Genomic DNA, 21242 nt, shown 5'->3' with positions numbered 1-21242 from the left:
ATGCTGCGTTTTGCGTCATATGATGCAAAACGCATCATACAGCAATGATTTCTGTATTTTCCTTTAATTTTCCTTTAAGTACAGTCATACTTGAGTAAAGGTACAAAGTAAAAGTACATGCCATTCATCAAATTCCTTATATTAAGCAAACCAGACATAACGATTTCCTTTTTATTTACGGACAGACAGAGAAAAGTCAGCATTTATGTTTAGTGAGTCTGCCAGATCAGAGGCAGTATGGAGGACAACTGGTTAAATTGATAGGTGCGTGAATTGGACTATAATTCTGTCCTGCATGAGGAGGATGTAACAAGTACTTTTTGGTGTCAAGGAAAATGTATGGGAGTAAAAAGTACATATTTTCTTTAGGAATGTAGTGGAGTAAAAGTAGAAGTTGTCAAAAATAAAAATAGTTAAGTACAGATACGTCAAAAAATGACTGAAGTAGTACTTTAAAGTATTTTTACTTAAGTAATTTACACCACTGCTGTTTACTGAGGGATCCCAAGTCTCAATGTGAGAATATTGTCACCAATAATGCCAAGTGAACAAAAAGCTGATGAAAACTACCATTTGTCTAAAGATGGAAGCTAACATGTCTATCTGTCACAGATTTCTTCGTCGCTAGACGATATAGCGAAATCATCGTCGGAGAATGTGGACCAAAACGCAGAGGAGTTAGTGCTCATCATCTTAATTTATTAAACAAATGTGAACACGGAGGAAAAACAAGAAAACGAAATAAGACTAGTGACAGTTTTACAGGCATAAATAACGCAGTGCAAAATACAACTACCCACAAAACACAAAGACAAACACACCCTATTATATAGGACTCCCAATCAAAGGCAACTCAACACACCTGCCTTCAATTGGGAGTCCAACCCCAATTAACTATACATAGAAAAACAAACCTAGAACCTATACCAACAACTAACACCCCACTACACCACACACAAAACACCAAAATACCAAAACAAATATACCTCTGCCACGTCCTGACCAAAATATAATACAACTAATACCTAAATATTGGTCAGGATGTGACATTACCACCCCCCCCCCCCCCCCTAAAGGTGCATACACCGAATGCACCAACATAAAGAAAACCCAATACAAAAATAAACCCCCTAAACTAAAGGGAGGGAAGGGAGGGTGGCTGCCACTGTGCTACACCCCCCCCTCCCCAACCCACCTATATTGGAGGTGGCTCCGGTTCTGGCCTACTGCCCTCCAGACCGTAGACAGACTTGCTTGGCTTTGGACAGTAGGCAGACTCCTTCGGTTCCAGGTCGTAGGCCGACTCCTTCGGTCCCGGTCTGTAGGCATACTCATTACAGTCACAGTTACTTAATTCAAATTTGGGATCGTAGCCAGACTCACCCGGTTCTGGGTCACAAGCAAATTCCCTCAGTCCCGGGTCGCAGGCCGACCCCTTCGGTTCCGGGTCACAAACTGGCAGCTCCGGGCAGACGGGCCGCTCTGGCTGATCCGGGCAGACGGGCCGCTCTGGCTGATCAGGGCAGACGGGCCGCTCTGGCTGATCAGGGCAGACGGGCCGCTCTGGCTGATCAGGGCAGACGGGCCGCTCTGGCTGATCAGGGCAGACGGGCCGCTCTGGCTGATCCGGGCAGACGGGCCACTCTGGTTGATTCGGGCAGACGGGCGGCTCTGGCGACTCCTGACTGGCGGGCGGCTCTGGCGACTCCTGACTGGCGGGCGGCTCTGGCGACTCCTGACTGGCGGGCAGCTCTGGCGACTCCTGACTGGCGGGCGGCTCTGGCGACTCCTGACTGGCGAGCAGCTCTGGCGACTCCTGACTGGCGGGCGGTTCTGGCGGCACCAGACTGGCTAGGCTGGGCTGACGCACTAAATGCCTGATGCGTGGGGCTGGTACTGGATGTGCCAGTCTGAGCACATGCACCTTAGGGCTAGTGCGGGGAGCGGGAACAGGCTGAACAGGACTAGGCTGACTATTTGGAAGCTTGGTCCGGGTTGCTGGTACCGGTCGTGCTAGACTGGGAGTACTCACTTCCGGGATACTCCGAGAGGCAGGAACCGGAAAGATTGGGCCATGGAGGCGCACAGGTGGCCGTGATCGCACCGCCTGCACAACCCGTCCTGGCTGGATGGAACTAGTAGCCCTGCACAAGCGGGGTGCTGGTACAGGGCGGACTGGGCTGTGCGTGCGTATGGACGAGATAGTGCGCACCTCGGCGAAACACGGCGCTCTCCACCTTCTTCGCCCCTTCCTGCACTCACGGGTAGCTGGCTTATGGCTCTTCCTACGCCCAGCCAAACTACCCGTGTGCCCCCCCAAATTTTTTTATTGGGGGTGCCTCTCCGGCTTCCTAGCCAGACGTGTCCCAATGTAGCATTCCTGTTCCACCCCAGCCTTCTTCCACAGGCCCACTCCGGCCAGTATCTCTTCCCAAGTCCACTTTTCAGAATAATCCATATATTCTGCGTCCCGCTCTTTACTCCGCTGCTTGGTCCTGTTGTGGTGGGTAGTTCTGTCACAGATTTCTTCGTCGCTAGACGATATAGCAAAATCATCATCGGAGAATGTGGACCAATACGCAGAGGAGTTAGTGCTCATCATCTTAATATATTAACCTGTTATGGCTAGGGGGCAGTATTTTCACGTCTGGATAAAAAACGTACCCGATTTAATCTGGTTACTACTCCTGCCCAGTAACAAGAATATGCATATAATTATTGGCTTTGGATAGAAAACACACCAAAGTTTCTAAAACTGTTTGAATGGTGTCTGTGAGTATAACAGAACTCAAATGGCAGGTCAAAACCTGAGAGATTCCTTTACAGGAAGTGGCCTGTCTGACCATTTCTTGAACTTCTTTGCCATCTCTATCTTTTACAAAGGATCTCTGCTCTAACGTGACACTTCCTACGTCTTCCATGGGCGCTCAGAGCCCGGAAAAAACCTGAATGTCGTCATCCCAGCCCCAGGCTGAAACACATTATCGCCTTTCTCAAGTGGCCGATCAAGGGACTGTGGGCTTAGGCGCGTGCCCTGGCCGCCCCCGTCTTTGTGATTTTTCCTCTGTTTGCCGAAAAGGAGATTCCCGGTCGGAATATTATCGCTTTTTTACGAGATAAATTGCATAAAAATTGATTTTAAACAGCGGTTGACATGCTTCGAAGTACGGTAATGGAATATTTATAATTTTTTTGTCACGAATTGCGCCATGCGCGCGACCCTGATTTACCATTTCGGATAGTTTCTGGAACGCACGAACAAAACGCCGCTATTCGGATATAACGATGGATTATTTGGGACCAAACCAACATTTGTTATTGAAGTAGCAGTCCTGGGAGTGCATTCTGACGAAGACAACAAAGGTAAGAACATTTTTGTTGTAGTAAATCTGATTATGGTGAAGGCTAAACTTGCCGGGTTTCTAAATAGCTAGCCCGTGATGGCTGGGCTATGTACTTAGAATATTGCAAAATGTGCTTTCACCAAAAAGCTATTTTAAAATCGGACATATCGAGTGCATAGAGGAGTTCTGTATCTATAATTCTTAAAATAATTGTTATGCTTTTTGTGAACGTTTATCGTGAGTAATTTAGTAAATTGTTAGTAAATTCCCCGGAAGTTTGCTAGTTCTGAACGTCACATGCTAATGTAAAAAGCTGTTTTTTGATATAAATATGAACTTGATTGAACAAAACATGCATGTATTGTATAACATAATGTCCTAGGTGTGTCATCTGATGAAGATCATCAAAGGTTAGTGCTGCATTTAGCTGTCTTCTGGGTTTTTGTGACATTATATGCTAGCTTGAAAAATGGGTGTCTGATTATTTCTGGCTGGGTAGTCTGCTGACATAATCTAATGTTTTGCTTTCGCTGTAAAGCCTTTTTGAAATCGGACAGTGTGGTTAGATAAAGGAGAGTCTTGTCTTTAAAATGCTGTGAAATAGTCATATGTTAGAAAAATTGAAGTTTTTGTATTTTTGAGGAATTTGTAATTCGCGCCACGCCTATCATTGGATATTGGAGCAGGTGTTCCGCTAGTGGAACGTCTAGATGTAAGAGGTTAAACGAATGTGAACATGGAGGAAAAACAAGAAAACGAAATAAGACTAGTGACAGTTTTACAGGCATAAATAACGCAGTGCAAAATACAACTACCCACAAAACACAAAGACAAACACACCCTATTATATAGGACTCCCAATCAAAGGCAACCCAACACACCTGCCTTCAATTGGGAGTCCAACCCCAATTAACTATACATAGAAAAACAAACCTAGAACCTATACCAACAACTAACACCCCACTACACCACACACAAAACACCAAAAGAAATATACCTCTGCCACGTCCTGACCAAAATATAATACAACTAATACCTAAATATTGGTCAGGACGTGACACTATCTTCCAAAAATTATGAACACTGCATACAGTAAGCATTCTAAATTCACACGACTAAGGAATAACATCTTATCAAAAAACTGAATTTTAATGACTCCATTAATCAAAACAATTGAGGGAGAAAGAAAGGAGTGTCATTGGGCTGAAACCAAACCAAGAAAATCCCCAAACACAAAGAAGAATCTAAATATCTATGAAGCCACCCATTGCAGTAAAATACATTCGTCTAGGGCAAAGCTGAACAGATTGAAACATTTCAATGCTGTGAAAGCTTTTACGTTGAAGATGATTATTACTGCTTCATGCAGTCAAAGTTGTTAAATCAATTGGACACTACACAAACAATTGCTTAATTAGCACCCATTGTACTACTAAATATTTAATAGTTTCAAGTTTTAATTTCACATGTACAAGTACAGTGAAATGCCTTTCTTGCAACTCAAAACCCAACAATGCAATAATCAATAATAATGTAATACTAGAAAAACAGACGAGAAATAAGACAAAAGGGTATCAAACAGTATATACAACACTGTGCAACCATATAGGAATCACTTCCACATGAGAATGTTATCAACACTAGATTAGATCATTGTAGCACTTTCTGAGCCAGACGGAAACATATCACAGCTGAGGCAGACGGCAAAATAACTGTAATCATGTAATTTTACATCTGAAATTATGAACTCATAGTCCCCAAACATTAAAAAGTCGATATTGGACCCAAAGTGTTTGGATAAAACCAATAAGGCCCAAATCAATATGGGGCTCCAGTAGGCAGAAAGTATTTTGCTTAGCCTAAGTCACACATGAAGGATTTTAATGGCTCCAGTGGTTATCAGGTTTCCATTGTGTTTTTTTTCATCACTCTTACTACCGCAAACATTACAAAGCAATTTCAAAATGGCTTAGAAACTAAAATTACCTTTTTATTGAAACTAATTTATGCTTGACAATTGATGGAAAACAATAACAGGTCACAACAGCTTCCTGCAATTCTCCCTGCTATTGTTGCCCAGCAGATCTGGGTAAAGGTAATTCGGGGAGCATAGAACAGTCTTCATGGATGAGTGTGCAGAGGAGTCTCGGGTGGGAGCTGGATAAATACATTGCAATAGGAACTTCTCAATGCCTTTCAAGAGGCTGTAAGCAGTGATTCGATTTGGAATAATGCCACAACTACCACAGACATGAAAGGAGCAGCTCCACAAAACAGATAAATTAGTTTGGAGAAATAAAAGCTGCACAGACAGGTACTGTAGATATCTCACAAAGACAAAACAGCAGCAGCGAGCTTATGGACAAGTAACTTTGAGTTAATTATCTCAATACAAGATAAAAAATCTAGGTAAGATTTTTTGTTGTTGTTGCAGTGTACTGAATGTTCCATTTTGTTTATATGTGATGACACAGTTTGACGTGGGGACAGTATGAACTAACCAGTACACTGCAATTTTTAAAAATCATACCTACATTTTATTTATCACATATTGATATAATTAAGTTGAAATGACATGTTTGAGTTGATTTAGCTAACCCAGAAAATGCATTTACTTGTTTTGAGTTGATTTAGTTTACCCAGAAACTGCATCAAGATAATTTGTTTTGGATTAAGATATTCTGATTTGTATCAAGCCTTTTATTACTGTAGGTTAAAATAAGAAAAATTATCTGTCGTCTTATCAAGGCAAATTATCTCAGTGCACTGGCAGATAATTTAGCTTATTTTAACCTAAAAAAAGGCTTGATACAAGTCCGAATATCTTAATACGAGACAAATGCATTTTCAGGGTAAGCTAAATCAACAAAAATCAAGTAATTTTGACTTAATTATCTCAATACAAGATAAACAAAAATCTAGGTGAAATCTACAGTAGGTAAGATTTTCATTTTTTGCAGTGTGGTAACTTACTGCAACTGTCTAAAATGAAGCCTGTCTGCATAAAAATGGCCAAAGTTAGAAAGAATTTGACTGTTGGGGACACAGCTGGTGACACAAAATACATTCATACTGTATCTTTCTACCACTGGGAACAAAGAGACATTTATTTGATAACGGGTGCAGATTTAAGAGCACATATTGTTCCAATTGGATGAATTAACCTTAATTAACCTTGCTCTGTAATATGCTCCATATGTTATGTCACCTTGAGCATCAATGCTGGAATGAAAGCGCTCTCTTTCCAGGGCGACTTGATGGAAGTCTTGAGCATCTCTCTCAGCAACCAACCAAACCTGCTTTCAAACTAGATTGCTGTTAGTTCTGCTCCAGGAGCAGATTTAAATGTTAAATTACTGGGCTCACTGATTTATTAAGAGGACTATAAGGTCAGCTAATATATGTCATACTGGTTATGGGACAAGTCGATTAGGAGGCAGGCTTTAATTATTTCTTCAAACATAAATCTCCTCTTAACCCAGGAACACACTTTTGCTAATAGCTATTTGAGACTCTTAAGCTCTATTAAGAAAAGCAATTCTTTGCAATTTCTCACAGATGAATGTGAGATTTGGCAATTAAGAGTCAATTAGCTATATGCATCTACCTCAGCAATTTAACTGATCTCAAAAAAAAAAGAGATGATTTTCTGATACCATTGAACCGCACACTGATAGAAATAAGTAGAAAGTTAATTCCATTTGTGAATAATTGATGTTGAATAGTATTCTGAACACATTTGTCTACATCCAAATTGGTTTCATGTGCTATGGCAGTTCAAATTGCACAATTAAACTCTAGACAGTTTTACAGGTAGAAGAGAATGTGATATAAAACATGAATCTCTGACTGACTGACTGGGCTTATTGTCTGCAAGTGAACTCCTCATTTGGTAAGTCTAGACTCCTTGACTTTTCTCTATCAAAACACAGTTTTAATGAATGGCTTGCAGATGTCCCGTACATGTGGGCCCATGGAGGTAATTCTGTGTCTATAGTGGTCCAATCTGGGAACCAGGGGATTGGTAACAAAAGGTTTGGAGTGACACTGCCACCCTCTTTCATCTCAACACAGGATGGGGTGCTAGATAAAAGCCCCAGAGAGCCTAGGAAATAAAGAGCCTGAAGGAACAAAGTGGACAAAAGCATTGGACATCTAAGGTGCTGAGTAAATTTTACAAAGTATATTTTTGGGCATTATTTAGGATAAAAGCCGTTGTAGTAACAAGAATCGGTACTGGGGCCACTTCACTGCCAGTGCAGGAGGCTATGTTTGATCATCCTGATAAAATACACATGCACACTCCCATGTGCGCGCGCCGACACACACACACATAGAGAGAGAGATAATGATAGTGCTAAAATCAAACTGTGCTCCCTCCTGTCCTAAAAGCAGAAGCAGAGCAAACAAACCATTGTTGCAAAAAGGTCCTGAAGATCCCAGCCAAAATCCTTATTACAGAATGATACAGCCAATGCCTTAAGAAGAGCCTGTAAGGTCAGAGGGCACAGTGCTGGGGACTTGACCAAATGCATGCTCCTCTGAGCACACAGCTGTGCACATGGGCTCTTTTTGTTCAAAAGAAAGCATGAAAGCATGCAGTCAGCCTTCAAGAGATATGTCTAATAATTCTCATCTCAGTCGCAAGAAAAGAGGCAGGCCTTGTAAATGTTGGTATTGAACTACTCTTCCCACGATTTATTGAGAAATTAAGGTAAAGTAATATACACTGAGTGTACAAAACATTCGGAACACCTTCCCAATGTTGAGTTGCAACCCTTTTCCCCTCAGAACAGCCTTAATTCGTCGGGGCAAGCACTCTACAAGGTGTCAAAAGCATTCCACAGGGATGCTGGCCCATGTTTACTCCAATGCTTTCCACAGTTGTGTCAAGTTGGCTGGATGTCCTTTGGGTGGTGGACTATTTTTGGTACACACAGGAAACTGTTGACCAGGACAAACCCAGCAGTGTTGCAGTTCTTGACACAGTCAAACCGGTGCACCTGGCAGCTACTACCATACCCCATTCAAAGGCACCTAAATGTTTTGTCTTGCATATTCACCCTCAATGGCACACATACACAAAACCTGCAAGTAAGCATTTCGTTTCACAGGGGAGTTCATTTCACTTGAAAGTTAGATTCCTCTTTTCACGCTTAACTTACTGTAACTGGGGTTAACTGTAGCTGACATTACATCATAGCGTAGGTTTAAAAAGCGTAGGTTCAAATGTATAGTAATGAGTGATATTTACTTTCATTTTGTTCTTATCATAGAAGAACCGTTTAAAGCCACAAAGGGGAGACAAGCACATGACATCTGATGCAATTGCATACAGTCTATGCAGGTAAAAAAGTTCTAAAGCCAGAATATAGCTGGTAGCTATTTACACTTAATTAACTCAGCTTACCGTACTCCCTCTATTCACATTATCACAACAGCTGGAGAGTAGTGTTCAGGAAATATTTGCATTTAAACGAGGGATTCATGTAAATCCTTCAGGAGTTACGGGAATTTTACACCATGTTTAGCAAATCTAGTAGGATTCTCAAATCTCTGGATGCGGGGGGCTCGTATAAAAGATGAAAAAACGGAAGTAAAAAAACAGCACATCTGTCTGCATAATTGCACATGCTCTGTGAGAGAAATACAGCTGTACTCTATGAATATAGACTAAAAACAACTGAGGACTGTATTGTGGCAAAATGTATACATATAAAAATGTCTGCACTAACATAGTTTTAATCTGGACCCACATTTCCATTTTCATTGACAACAAATACATCCCATAGCTTATTATTGGTAAATCTTTGGTCTAACTCTGTAGTCAAACAATAATATACTGTAGAACAATGTATCACATTGAAATCATGACCTTTGAGGTGGCAACTCTGTGACTCAGAAACATTGTATATACAAGCTATTCATCCATATGAATTATGGGTGTACATCTTTTACATAATCACTGATAAAGAATCAATAGAAATAATAATCAAGGGAAGGCGGTATTGAGTGAGAGAGCGGCCCTCTATCCATCAGTTAGCCATGCGTCAGGCAGCAGACAGGACCAACTCCTCACTGGCAGCACCACCATCCATCACAAGTTCATGGGAGGAAGGGTAACGTCAGATTATTTGGAGCACTGCTACTCAGGGGGGTAACATTGACAATCCCGGAAAATATCTAGAGGAACAAAACTTTCTCCAACTGAAGAATATGTACATATACCTATTCAGAATGCCGATTTGTTGTCCATATTGAAATTCAAAAGCTGGGTGTTGGTTGGTTGTAATTCAAATCAAATCAAATGTTATTGGTTGCGTACACATATTTTGCAGATCTTATCGCAGGTCTAGTGAAATGCTTATGTTCCTAGCTCCAACAGTGCAGTAAACAATACACATGGGGTATTACTAGTAGAAAAAAAGGATATCTAACCAGTGGTGTAATGTACTGGAGTAAAAATACTTTAAAGTACTACTTACATAATTTTTTGGGGCATCTGTACTTGACTTTACTATTTATATTTTGGACTACTTTTACTTTAACTTCACTACATTCCTAAAGAAAATATTGTATAGGATTTTCCATAAATTTTCCCTAACAACACAAGGTACTCGTTACATTTTGAATGCTTAGCAGGACAGGAACCTATGATAATTGGGTACTGTTTCCACCACTGTATCTAAGCATGACTGCCAAATCTCTTACATGTAAGCAGACGCAGATGGTATAACACAGGGATGGGCAACTTCGATGTGGGTGGGGGCAACAAAAATCATGAACTCATCATGAGGGGCTCGTGGGTCTGCTTACCCAAATTCCTGCCCACACATGCAGTCAGAGCCTAGCTTAGCCTTTTGGGGGACCTAAGTGAAAACAAATTCTCTCTGTCTTTTGCCATGAAGTAGAGAAAATGTTGCAATTTCATAATTCTACAAATTTTGTCATGGGGCGGAGAGAAAAATGTGCAGTTTTACAGCTAATTTCCTGCAATTCTACTCATTTTGCCATAGGGTGGAGAGAAATGTTTGCAGATTTTAATTTGATATTTGAGTGAGAGTCACTAATAAAACCAATGGGGAACCACCCATTCGGTAATTCAACCATGATTATTACAAGTTTAGATAGCTGGCCAGACTAATTTACCAATCTAAAAAATGGTAGTTGACATAGGCTAATTGAGTGACTCAGTGACTGACATAACAATTGAGAGAAAACTGCTGATGCACAACCAAATGTCGAAATTGCATCTTCTGTATTCTTCTATTCTAACTCTCAACAGTAAATTGAGACCCCGACTGAGTTCCTAAAATTATTATTATTATTTAATTTTTGGGGGGAGGGAATTGATCCGTAGGCAGCCCGCCGTATAAGATATTCCATTTATTTCAGACAGCTCTTCCCCTGTCCCCACTGTCACTTCAAGTTCATAGACAGGGAAATGAGCAGATGGAAAACTAGCCATCAGTATAAACTAAAGTGAGCAACAGTTCCAACATCAGAGGATTTGTATCCACAGAGCAAACAGATTGAACATTACATCAACCAGGACAAGTCTATCCTGAGAGTGAGAGGGTTGTGAGGAATAAATGACAAATCCCATGAATATTGAGACAGAATGAAATAAACATGACAGTTGTTGTACCAAATGGAAAAGGAGTGCGAGAGGGAGAATAACTATCCACAGTGTTGAAAGGGGCCGGGTGACATCGACATGATATACAGTACAGAGTTTGAGAGATTGCTATTAATTTTTTTTAAACATAGAAAATCTTTCTTATCTATTAATTCTTGACATTCTTAAAATATTTTTACTTTAACCATTCAGACCTTGATAAACCCAAGGAAATGTATCACAACACCAATAAAGTATTGCAAAATAAATTACAGTACACAAGTAACATGATTAAGACACTATGCATGAGTTTTACTATCAATGCCTATTTCAATTAAAAAAAGGAGGAGGCAGAGCTTTTTCTTCAGACAGCATCAGCGCGTCCATTATGACAATTATCTATTTCCTACGGATCTTACTGAAAAGGCTTTCGGTTTCTATGCAATTAAAGCAAGGAAAGGCAGAGAAAATCATATCTCCTTAAAGTACTTTGGGACCATTTGATGTTCATTGTTTTTTAACCCTTTTTACACTGAACAAAAATATAATCGCAACATGTAAAGAGTTGGTCCCATGTTCATGAGCTGAAATAAAAGATCCCAGAAATGTTCCATGTACGCACAAAAAGCTTATTTCTATCAAATGTTGTGCAAGCAAATGTTGTGTTCTCCTTTGCCAAGATAATCCATCCACCTGACAGGTGTGGCATATCAAGAAGCTGATTGAACAGCATTATCCTTACACAGGTGCACCTTGTGCTGGTTACAATAAAAGGACACTAAAATGTGCAGTTAGTTTCTCTACCATAAGCCTCCACCAACATTATTGAGAGAATTTTGCAGTACGTCCAACCCAAATTCATCTGTACCGGGCAGATGGCAGACAGGGTGTATGGTGTCACATGGACGAGCGTTTTTCTGATGCCAACGTTGTGAACAGAGCAGACATAAGCTACAGACTACGAACACAATTGCATTTTATCGATGGCATTTTGAATGTACAGAGATATTGTGACGAGATCATGAGGCCAATTGTCGTGCCATTCATCGGCGCACTCACCTAATGTTTTAGCATGATAGTGCACGGCCCCATGTCGCAAGGATTTGTACACAATTCCTGGAAGCTGAAAATGTCCCAGTCCTTCCATGGCCTGAATACTCACCAGACATGTCACCCATTGAGCATGTTTGGGAGCCTCTGGATCAACGTGTACGACAGCATGTTCTAGTTCCCGCCAATATCCAACAACTTCACACTGCCATTGAAGAGGAGTGGGACAAAATTCCACACGCCACAATCAACAACCTGATCAACTTTATGAGAAGGCGATCTGCTGCGCTGCATGAGGCAAATGGTGGTCACACCACATGATTTCTGATCCACGCCCCTACCTTTTTTTAAAGGTATCTGTGACCAATAGATGCATATCTGTATTCCCAGTCAAGTGAAATCCATAGATTAGGGCCTAATGAATTCATTTAAATTGACTGATTTCCTGATATGAACTGTAACTCAGAAAAATCTTTGAAATTGTTGCATGTTGTGTTTATATTTTTGTTCAGTGTATTATCTCCACTTTATCAGGTCAAGCTCCAGCAAATTAATCACAGAGAATATTTTGAATCACATAAATAGCCAACTTTCATTACGCTTCTCTGGAATAAGATGATATTGATTGATGCATATTGCCATCGAATGTATTTTAAGAGCATTATTTTAAGAGCTGACAGAATGTATTATTGATTGAGCTGAACTGGGATGCACCACTTAAGAGCATTAAATATTGTATGCATGTTACAGTGAAAAGACGGTTCAAATTTCACTGTGAAATACCATTCAAAGATTGAATCTGAATCAACATAAAACCATTTTCAAGGTCAAGAACAGACAACATGGAAACAGGTAAGAAATAAACACATGGATTAATATGATGTATAGTATATTTGGCCTGCAGGCATAACAGGGCCAAATCCATCAATAATCACTCATATCTAAAGTATTGATGAGATCAATAAACAGTGTATTAAATGTCCTCTTCTTCAATGGAATTAATTTAATGTATCAATGCGTTCTGCTTTAATTTTACAATCAAATCTTTCAATGTTGACATGAAGCTGAGAGCCACATACTCTAACAAATTGCAAGATACACTCTCTAATAATATCAACTGCCCTTCAAAGTATTGTCTTGAACCCGCACCATTCAATCATCATGTGGAGTTATTTAAGCTATACCAAGAGTAATAAAGAAGACAGATGACAGTCACAGATGCAGGTCCTTACTATGTGACAACATCCCAAGACTTTAAGGTCATTCCCAGACAATTGATGGAACTGTCACTGTTTCGCCCAAAAGTGACAGTGGAGTTCCCTACAGAATCTGATTACTTTTGCTCCGGAGTGAGACTGGGCCCGGCCAGGGGGACAAAATAAATGGCCTGTGAGGGTTGGGGCGGCCTTGTTCCCACCGTGGGGCATCAGAACTGAATCTGAAGAAGCCATCATTCACTTCACTGTCCATGTCGTCATTTTAGGATGTCCAATAACTGGGATGTCCAATAACTGGAGAAGCAGAAAGGAGTATTGACATTCCTCTTACTCAATTGGAAAACAGCTAAATGCAGACCGTAGTCTGTCAGTTATGTGCAGAAATTCTGCTATTTTTATTTACATTTTAGTCATTTAGCAGACGTTCGTATCCAGAGTGACTTGCCGTAGTGAGTGGAAACATTTCCGTACTAGTCCTACATGGGAATCAAACCCACAACCCTTGGTGTTGCAAGTTCCATGCTCTACCAACAGCCCCATGGGACCATTTATCCTCTTCTACTCATGTCTGTCAGTTATAATGTCCAAGAAAAATAATAATATAGATATATATACTGCTTTATCTTTATCTTATTCTTCTATTCCCATTATTTTCACATGCTGAGAGAAGATGATTTCTGTTTGGTTTTTGTACTAACTATGACATCACATTTGCTCAATATACTTTAACTGAACATCTTTGAAAGTCTGTCCTGTATTATAAAGACAGTATGTGGTAGTGTAGGCATTTATTGTTACTTATTTTGAGTTGAAGCTTGAGGAAAGTGATGAAGAGTTATTTTAATGCGTTGGAGTTGTAGTTTAATGTATTAGCTCTATCAGGATTAAGATCCTGAGTGTGGAGTCACAGCACTGGTAAATGCTGCTCCCCAAGGAGACGCTTCCATGTTGATTGCTTTATCAGGCAGGACACGAGACACTATGACAAGTTCCACTGAAATATCTTTTCTGTCACATGCCTTCACACTGCTGGCTAGTACAGTATGATCAGAGAGGGAATAAAAGATAGTTAGTCACTTACATGCAAAGGTTAGACTGGCCTCTCGGCTCACGATGGTCCCAAAAGAGTTGGAGGCGAGGCACTGATATGTTCCAGCATCCTGGTCTTTGTTTAAATGGCTGATTCGGAGGTTGCCTCCAGACAGGCTATAGTGTGAGCCTGATTTGGGAGTGATCGCGGTGCCATTCAGTTTCCACCTAAAAACAAAATGAAAAGCAGTAAGATCCAGATCCACTATTAACTTCAATCTATTGTAGATCGAGTACTGTACCTTTAGGGAAATTCTGACAAAAACCTCAAAGATGGCAAATGCTGATTTTACCTTAATTTGATTAGTAAAGGATCAAGAGAGCCCTCAAACCATGCCCCACAGTATTGCGTTAATCTAAGTAGTGAACTACACTGACGGCCGGCACAACACAGCAGAAAAGACCTCACTCACCAAGAATACACAGCCTCTGTGGCCATCCATCTTGCTAGACACCAAGTCAAACAGCATAAAAATGCAGATTAATCATTACGCTGCAACAATTAAAACTAATGGCTAGCCAACTGCATTCTGCACTTTTGCATTCTACACCAGGCTATGAGATTATAATTGGTGTTAGAGGTGATCAGTGAATGATATAATTAACTTATGAAGGCAGCAGATTCCTCAATCCCTCCACATAGAGCAGAAAGGTGGTTACGATACCAAACTAAATTTCACAGATGAGTAAGCATTAGGGTTGAATTGCGGGAACCCGGTTACCGAGATTTACCGGGATTTATCACCCAAAATCACTCCCTTTTCCCGGGATAAATAACTCAGAGAAACCGGTAAATTATAATAAATTATTTATATGAACAGCATGGCGTGAAGTGGAACTGTGAAATAATGTGCAATGTCTACATCTGGCTTCTCTACTGCCTCTGCAGGGGTGGGGACAGACAGCCCATCTCAGTATGGAGCGCAGTTCACAATCCATGTAGACCTACAGTATCATCTCATCACCATCATCATTTTTCTTGTGACAGATAGGCCTAAATTTGCTGCAGCATAGCCTATGCTACAGTAATATAAAGACCAAATGCGTGTCTAATTTACCCATCTCCATCTGGCTTTTATTTTTTAATTGTAAGATATTTTTTTATTGCAGCTGCAGAGTTTTAAAACAGCCTATCACTCAAATATCGTTGCTTTAAACCAGTGCATGCGCGGGCACTCTCTCTGTCTTTTTCTCTCTCCATCAACTCAATTCCAAAATAGATAACCCTGTTCTAGATTGATATATAGCCCTATATAGATGTACTAGTCTACCTCTTTCAGGTAATATATTCAATGCATTATTAGACTTATATTTAGCTAATTATTGATGGCTTATAGCCTCTGTCTCTTGTGTAATATGCATGTAGCTGTGTTCTGCTAGCCTCTCTCCTTAAAAAATACTTGTCATAACTTCCACCGAAGGTGGCTCCTCTCCCTGTTCGGGCGGCGCTCGGCGGTTGTCGTCGCCGGTCTACTAGCTGCTACCGATCCCTTTTTCCCTTTTCGTTTGGTTTTGTCTGTCTTGTGTTTCACCAGTTTTGAGTTAGGTTCATTAGTGGGTTATTTAGTCTCACCCTACCAGGTTGGGTTCGTGAGGGATTGTTTTGTTTTCCTGTCGTGGTTTTGGGGGTTGAGTTATATTTTCTTTGTCTTATGTGGACTGGCGTTCCTTTCTGGACTGCGTTCCGGCCCTTTTGTGTGGACTATTTTGTCTGGTTTTTATGCCTGTTCATGGTGTTTTGGACTCAGGAATAAATGCTCTGCTAGTGCATATTTGGTCTCCTGCGCCTGACTTCACCCCCCCCCCCCCCCCCCTAATAACAGTTTGCTGGACATCATTTTTTTGGCATTTCTTATACCAATAGACTATTCGAAGAGGGATTCAAGCTCGTTTGCTTAACGTTAAATACAGCAGCCAATAGAACTCACGGGTAGTTTGAAATAAAGGTTCAATAAAAAAATGTAATGTTCAGTGGCCTATATCATAAATGTATTGGATAATGGCACAATCATTTGGACTTTTTGGGCTTGGGTTCATTAAATGTCTTTAGGGCTCATAAAATGTATTTAATGTATGGCTCATCAGACTCGAGTAGCATCAGCCTTGAATTTTGGATCAAAGCTCTAATCAATTCCGATATATTTATATACTTTATAATACTATTGAACGACACTTCCGGTTTTGTCGGGAAATACCGTGTTACCCGGGAGAAAAGTGATTTATTCATGGGAAGGGAAATTTTGTAAAATACCAGGAAAATATTCATCCCTACTAAGCATGAAAGGTATTAAGCACTTTATTGGGATATGGACGATGCAAACCATGATTAGGGTCCAGAGCGATTAATTGCTGATTATTTATTTGGAGTAAGGAGAATGATTGACTGTCTTTATGAATTCTAAACAGCTCAACAAATAGGGTGACTTTGTCAAAGCATTCGTGACAATATCTTTATTAGGTTGGTGTAGCTCTGCTTGAATAGATTTAAGGTATTTTATTGTATGATTAACCTTAGAGAAGGCATAATAATAAAGGGACAAGTGTAAAAGGTTAATGACAGGTTAAAAGCAAAACGTTTGACATCAAAATCTTTGTTTTCTTTCATCTACCATTTAGACAACTACGAACCATATCAAGCATTTGGATAGAAACTGAGCCTGAGGGTTATCTCTCCCAGGGCTTCATTATAGAGAGGGAAGAATAACTCAGATCCATACATGGTGTTCTTGTGCTATGGCAATTATGACTGGAATAGAGTAAAGAGGCTAAACATCATTCCTTGAGCAAAAGGGAGCATGTAGTTCAAACTAAAAATATATGATTACAAACAGTTCACGGTGGCTTTGTTCTTACAGAATACAATATGACCATGCCTTTAAATACATAGTGCTTATGGGGGTAGCACCGCGTACAAACAACGTCTTTAACTACTTTACAAGCTGGTACTGTAGACACTGTAGATATATAATAGTTCAGTGATACATTACCATGCCTACTGCAAACCAGCCTTACACTACGTACACAAGTCTGTGGTCTCCAGAGCCTCATTACTCTACACTACAGTATGGTAAAGGTCCTCACCGACCGTCTCATAAGGCAACTCAAGCCATTCACTTACTTCCAATGCAAGAAAAACAAAAACATCAATATTTTACTGCACAGTGGTGAGTCTACTCTAACTACTCAGGCTTTCAGAAAGAGAACCTTGATAATATGAGAAGAGCCTCTAACATGATCCGTTATCTCAGAGAAGTGGTCCTCATCAGCTCTCATACCAGGCTGTTTTTGTGTTAGAAAAAAATTGTATTCCATTAAAAATGAAAGCAGTCTGCCTATTCAAAGTTGTTATATATAACATTGGAGCATTAAGCTGCACAAGGAGCTTTCTGAGGGAAGGAATAAGTGAGTGAGTTAGGTTAACATACTAAGATGAAAATCCATTGTCTTGCCACTAGATATTGACCTGACAATGACTGTTGTATTGAATTGAGTCGGCTAATATCATGGCTATGATACATTGAGCAATAAATTAAATCAAGTACAAGTACATGTTGCAGATAATCTAATAATCGAATAGACTATTAATCATTCTAGAGGGGGACACTGGTATAGCAGCTCTGTTTGTTAAGCACATGCTTTATGCAATCATGTTCCAGCAGGCCGTCCTTACAGTGGCATAATATCATGCCATCTGGCTTATGAGTTTGTAGAATGTTACACGGTCTGTTCCTTTCCTTTAGCCTTCTGCGTGGCGCTTTAATTTTTGGGAAAACCAAATAGACCCAGTGCCACAGAACAAAGACTCTTTTATCCAGAGTGAATATTCTGTTATAAGCTTTATGCTTGTAGGGACAGACAGTTTTAAAGCATATAAGAGGATGAGCCACATTTAATGCCCAACCTCTGAGGTCAGCCTGTCACAGTATACGATTGTGTGATGTGCAGTTAATGAACTTTGAAGATGATTTAGTCTGCAGCTGCCCTCAGGAAGACCGTCTTAGAAGGCAGGCAGCCCATCCCGGGCCAGGCTCTGTGCTCTGACAGGACTGTATAGCGACCTTGACAGGAAACAGCTGATTAGGTCATCCTTTAAGCTGGCTCAATCCCAAGTGTTAAATGTACCAATCCTTCTAAATCTCACCCCAGCAATTTCATTGAGCAAACATGATTGATTTGAACCTTGTAGTTGCCAGAGATACAACACACAACATTTTCGATAGACTAATGAACCGTGCAGAGAGAGGAAAAGAGACACTGGCCATGTCTGAATATCCACACTTGCATCCTAAATAGTATGCTGTTTGGGTATACAAAAGAAAATAGCTTAATAGTATTCGACATTTGGAAAATCAAGTATACTTTAAATGCCTGGATGTCTTCCTCATTTCAGCTTTGACGACAGCTGACCAATTAGATACACAGTAGGGATGAGGTGTACCCCTGGGGGTTTGAGTACCCCAGTTTGGGAATACCTGTACTAGATGGAGATCCTAAATGGGTATAACATCCTGGCATTTAAACTCTACTCGATTTTCAAAATGTAGGATACTATTAAACATTTATTTTCACATAATGAGAATGTGTCATGCGTGATTGCATTGTTTCCCATTAGTCGTTGATTTTGGTAGCTGCGCAATGCCGTCGGGGGTACGCCAAATAAAAATGTGATTTTTTCCAAAGGGGCTATACTTTTTTTTCCTTCACATTTTCAAACAGTCCATTTATATTTTCTAATGGGGCTATACATTTGGGTGAGTTTTTTTTCCGCCTGAGTAGCCTCGTTTCACTGCCAAAAATAAACCTAAACATTTACATTTTAGTCATTTAGCAGACACTCTTATCCAGAGCGACTTACAGTAGTGAATGCATACATTTCATACATTTCCTTTTTTTTTGTTCCCCTTTTTTGTCATTTTTTTTTTCATACTGGTCCCTCATTGGAATCAAACCCACAACCCTGGCATTGCAAACACCATGCTCCACCAACTGAGCCACACGGGAATAAACTAAACCATCTAGTGTTCAGCGAAATAACAACACAATGTCAAATACAGGTAGCCATAATTAACATCCTAATGGTCTGTATGTAGCCAAACGTAGCTGCTGCTCATTCCGTTGCTCATTGCTCATTCGAAAATGGATAAATGGTAAAACAATTAAGGCCATAGAGACACATACCAGTATTACAGCTGTACCTGTCGACGACACAAGTTGTTCTGCTTCCACGAGCACATCCAATGCTAGCATCAGTAATTCTACATTTGTTGTCAGCCCAGCTAGGATGGACACTGATAGTTGTGAATCTGATGCAGCTGAAGAGCTACTGCCACCTTAGCACCGAACAAAAGACAAATATGATGAGAACTACATTGATTTGGGGTTCACTTATATTGGGAGTAGTGCCTTTCCTCAGCCAGTGTGTTATATGTGCAAAAGTACTATCTCACAACTCGATGAAACCTTCACTCTTGAGCAGCCATTTAGAAACAAAACATGCCAATTTGAAAAATAAGCCACGGGAGTTTTTTGAGCGAGAATTAAGACGACTTTCGAGTAATCAGACATGTATAAAAGCAACAGATACCATTAATAATAAGGGGCTAGAAGGGTCTTATATGGTGATCTACTGAGTGGCTAGGACAGGCAAGCCCCATGCTATTGTGGAGGACTTAATTCTTCCTGCTGCCGCGGATATGGCTGGGACAATGCCGGGGGAAAAGGCCAAAAAAACTATACAGACAATGCCTTCATCAAACAACACTGTCTCACAACGCATCAGTGACATGGAAGGAGATGTTTTGAAACAATTACTGCTTTGCATATGTAACCGGTGTGAAATGGCTAGCTAGTTAGCGGGGTGTGCACTAATAGCGTTTCAATCGGTGACGTCACTCGCTCTGAGACCTTGAAGTAGTTATTCCCCTTGCTCTGCAAGGGCCACGGCTTTTGTGGAGCAATGGGTAACAATGCTTCGTGGGAGGCAGTTGTTGATGTGTGCAGAGGGTCCCTGTTTCGAGGCGAGGATATTTTTAAAGTACTGGACAGCTTTGTGACATCAAATGGACTTTGGTGGTCAAGATGTGTTGGTATCTGTACTGATGGCGTAAAAGCCATGACAGAGAGACATAGTGGAGTGGTAACGTGTGCACAAGCAGTTGCTACTGATGCCACTTGGGCACACTGCAGCATCCACCGAGAGGCTCTTGCTGCCAAGGGAATGCCTGACAGCTTGAAAGGCATTTTGGACACTACAGTGAAAATGGTTAACTTTGACAAAGCAAGGCCCTGAACTCTCGTGTATTTTCTGCACTGCAAATGATGTGGGCAGTGACCATGTAACGCTTTTACAACATACAGAAGTGCGCTGGTTATCAAGGGGCAAAGTAGTGACCCGTTTTTTTTTATTGAGAGACGAGCTTAAAGTTTTCTTTACTGACCATCATTTTCACTTCTCTGACTGCTTGCATGATGACAAGTTTCTCACACGACTGGCCTATCTGAGTGATGTTTTTTCTCGCCTGAATGATCTGAATCTAGGATTACAGGGACTCTCCTCTCCGCAACTATATTCAATGTGCGGGACAAAATTGAGGCTATGATTAAGAAGTTGGAGCTCTTCTCTGTCTGCATTAAAATGACAACACACAGGTCTTTCCATATTGTATGATTTTTTGTGTGAAAATGAACTCAAGCTTACGGACAATGTCAAATGTGATATAGCGAAGCACCTGAATGAGTTGGGTGCGCAATTACGCAGATACTTTCCCGAAACGGACGAAACAAACAACTGGATTCGTTATCCCTTTCATGCCCTGCCTCCAGTCCACTTACCGATATCTGAACAAGAGAGCCTCATCGAAATTGCAACAAGCGGTTCTGTAAAAATGTTATTTAATCAGAAGCCACTGCCAGATTTCTGGATTG

The 21242-nt window shown here is 40.6% G+C and overlaps 1 protein-coding gene across 3 annotated transcripts in view; it reads right to left on the bottom strand.

Annotated features, from left to right (window-relative positions):
• The window catches only part of LOC106565727 (contactin-4), a 257951-nt gene that overhangs the window by 115117 nt on the left and 121592 nt on the right, over positions 1–21242 (bottom strand). For all 3 annotated transcript variants that reach the window (XM_014133149.3, XM_014133151.3, XM_014133150.3), the window contains exon 4: positions 14311–14486. In XM_014133149.3, coding sequence (XP_013988624.1) covers positions 14311–14486 — 176 coding nt within the window. The remainder of the gene's footprint in view (positions 1–14310; positions 14487–21242) is intronic.

Source organism: Salmo salar, chromosome 12 (genome assembly GCF_965601325.2).
Source record: "Salmo salar chromosome 12, fSalSal1, whole genome shotgun sequence".
Classification (NCBI taxonomy): Eukaryota; Metazoa; Chordata; class Actinopteri; order Salmoniformes; family Salmonidae; genus Salmo; species Salmo salar.
Note: the sequence above shows the minus strand (reverse complement) of the source record. Positions and strands in the feature narration are given on the sequence as shown.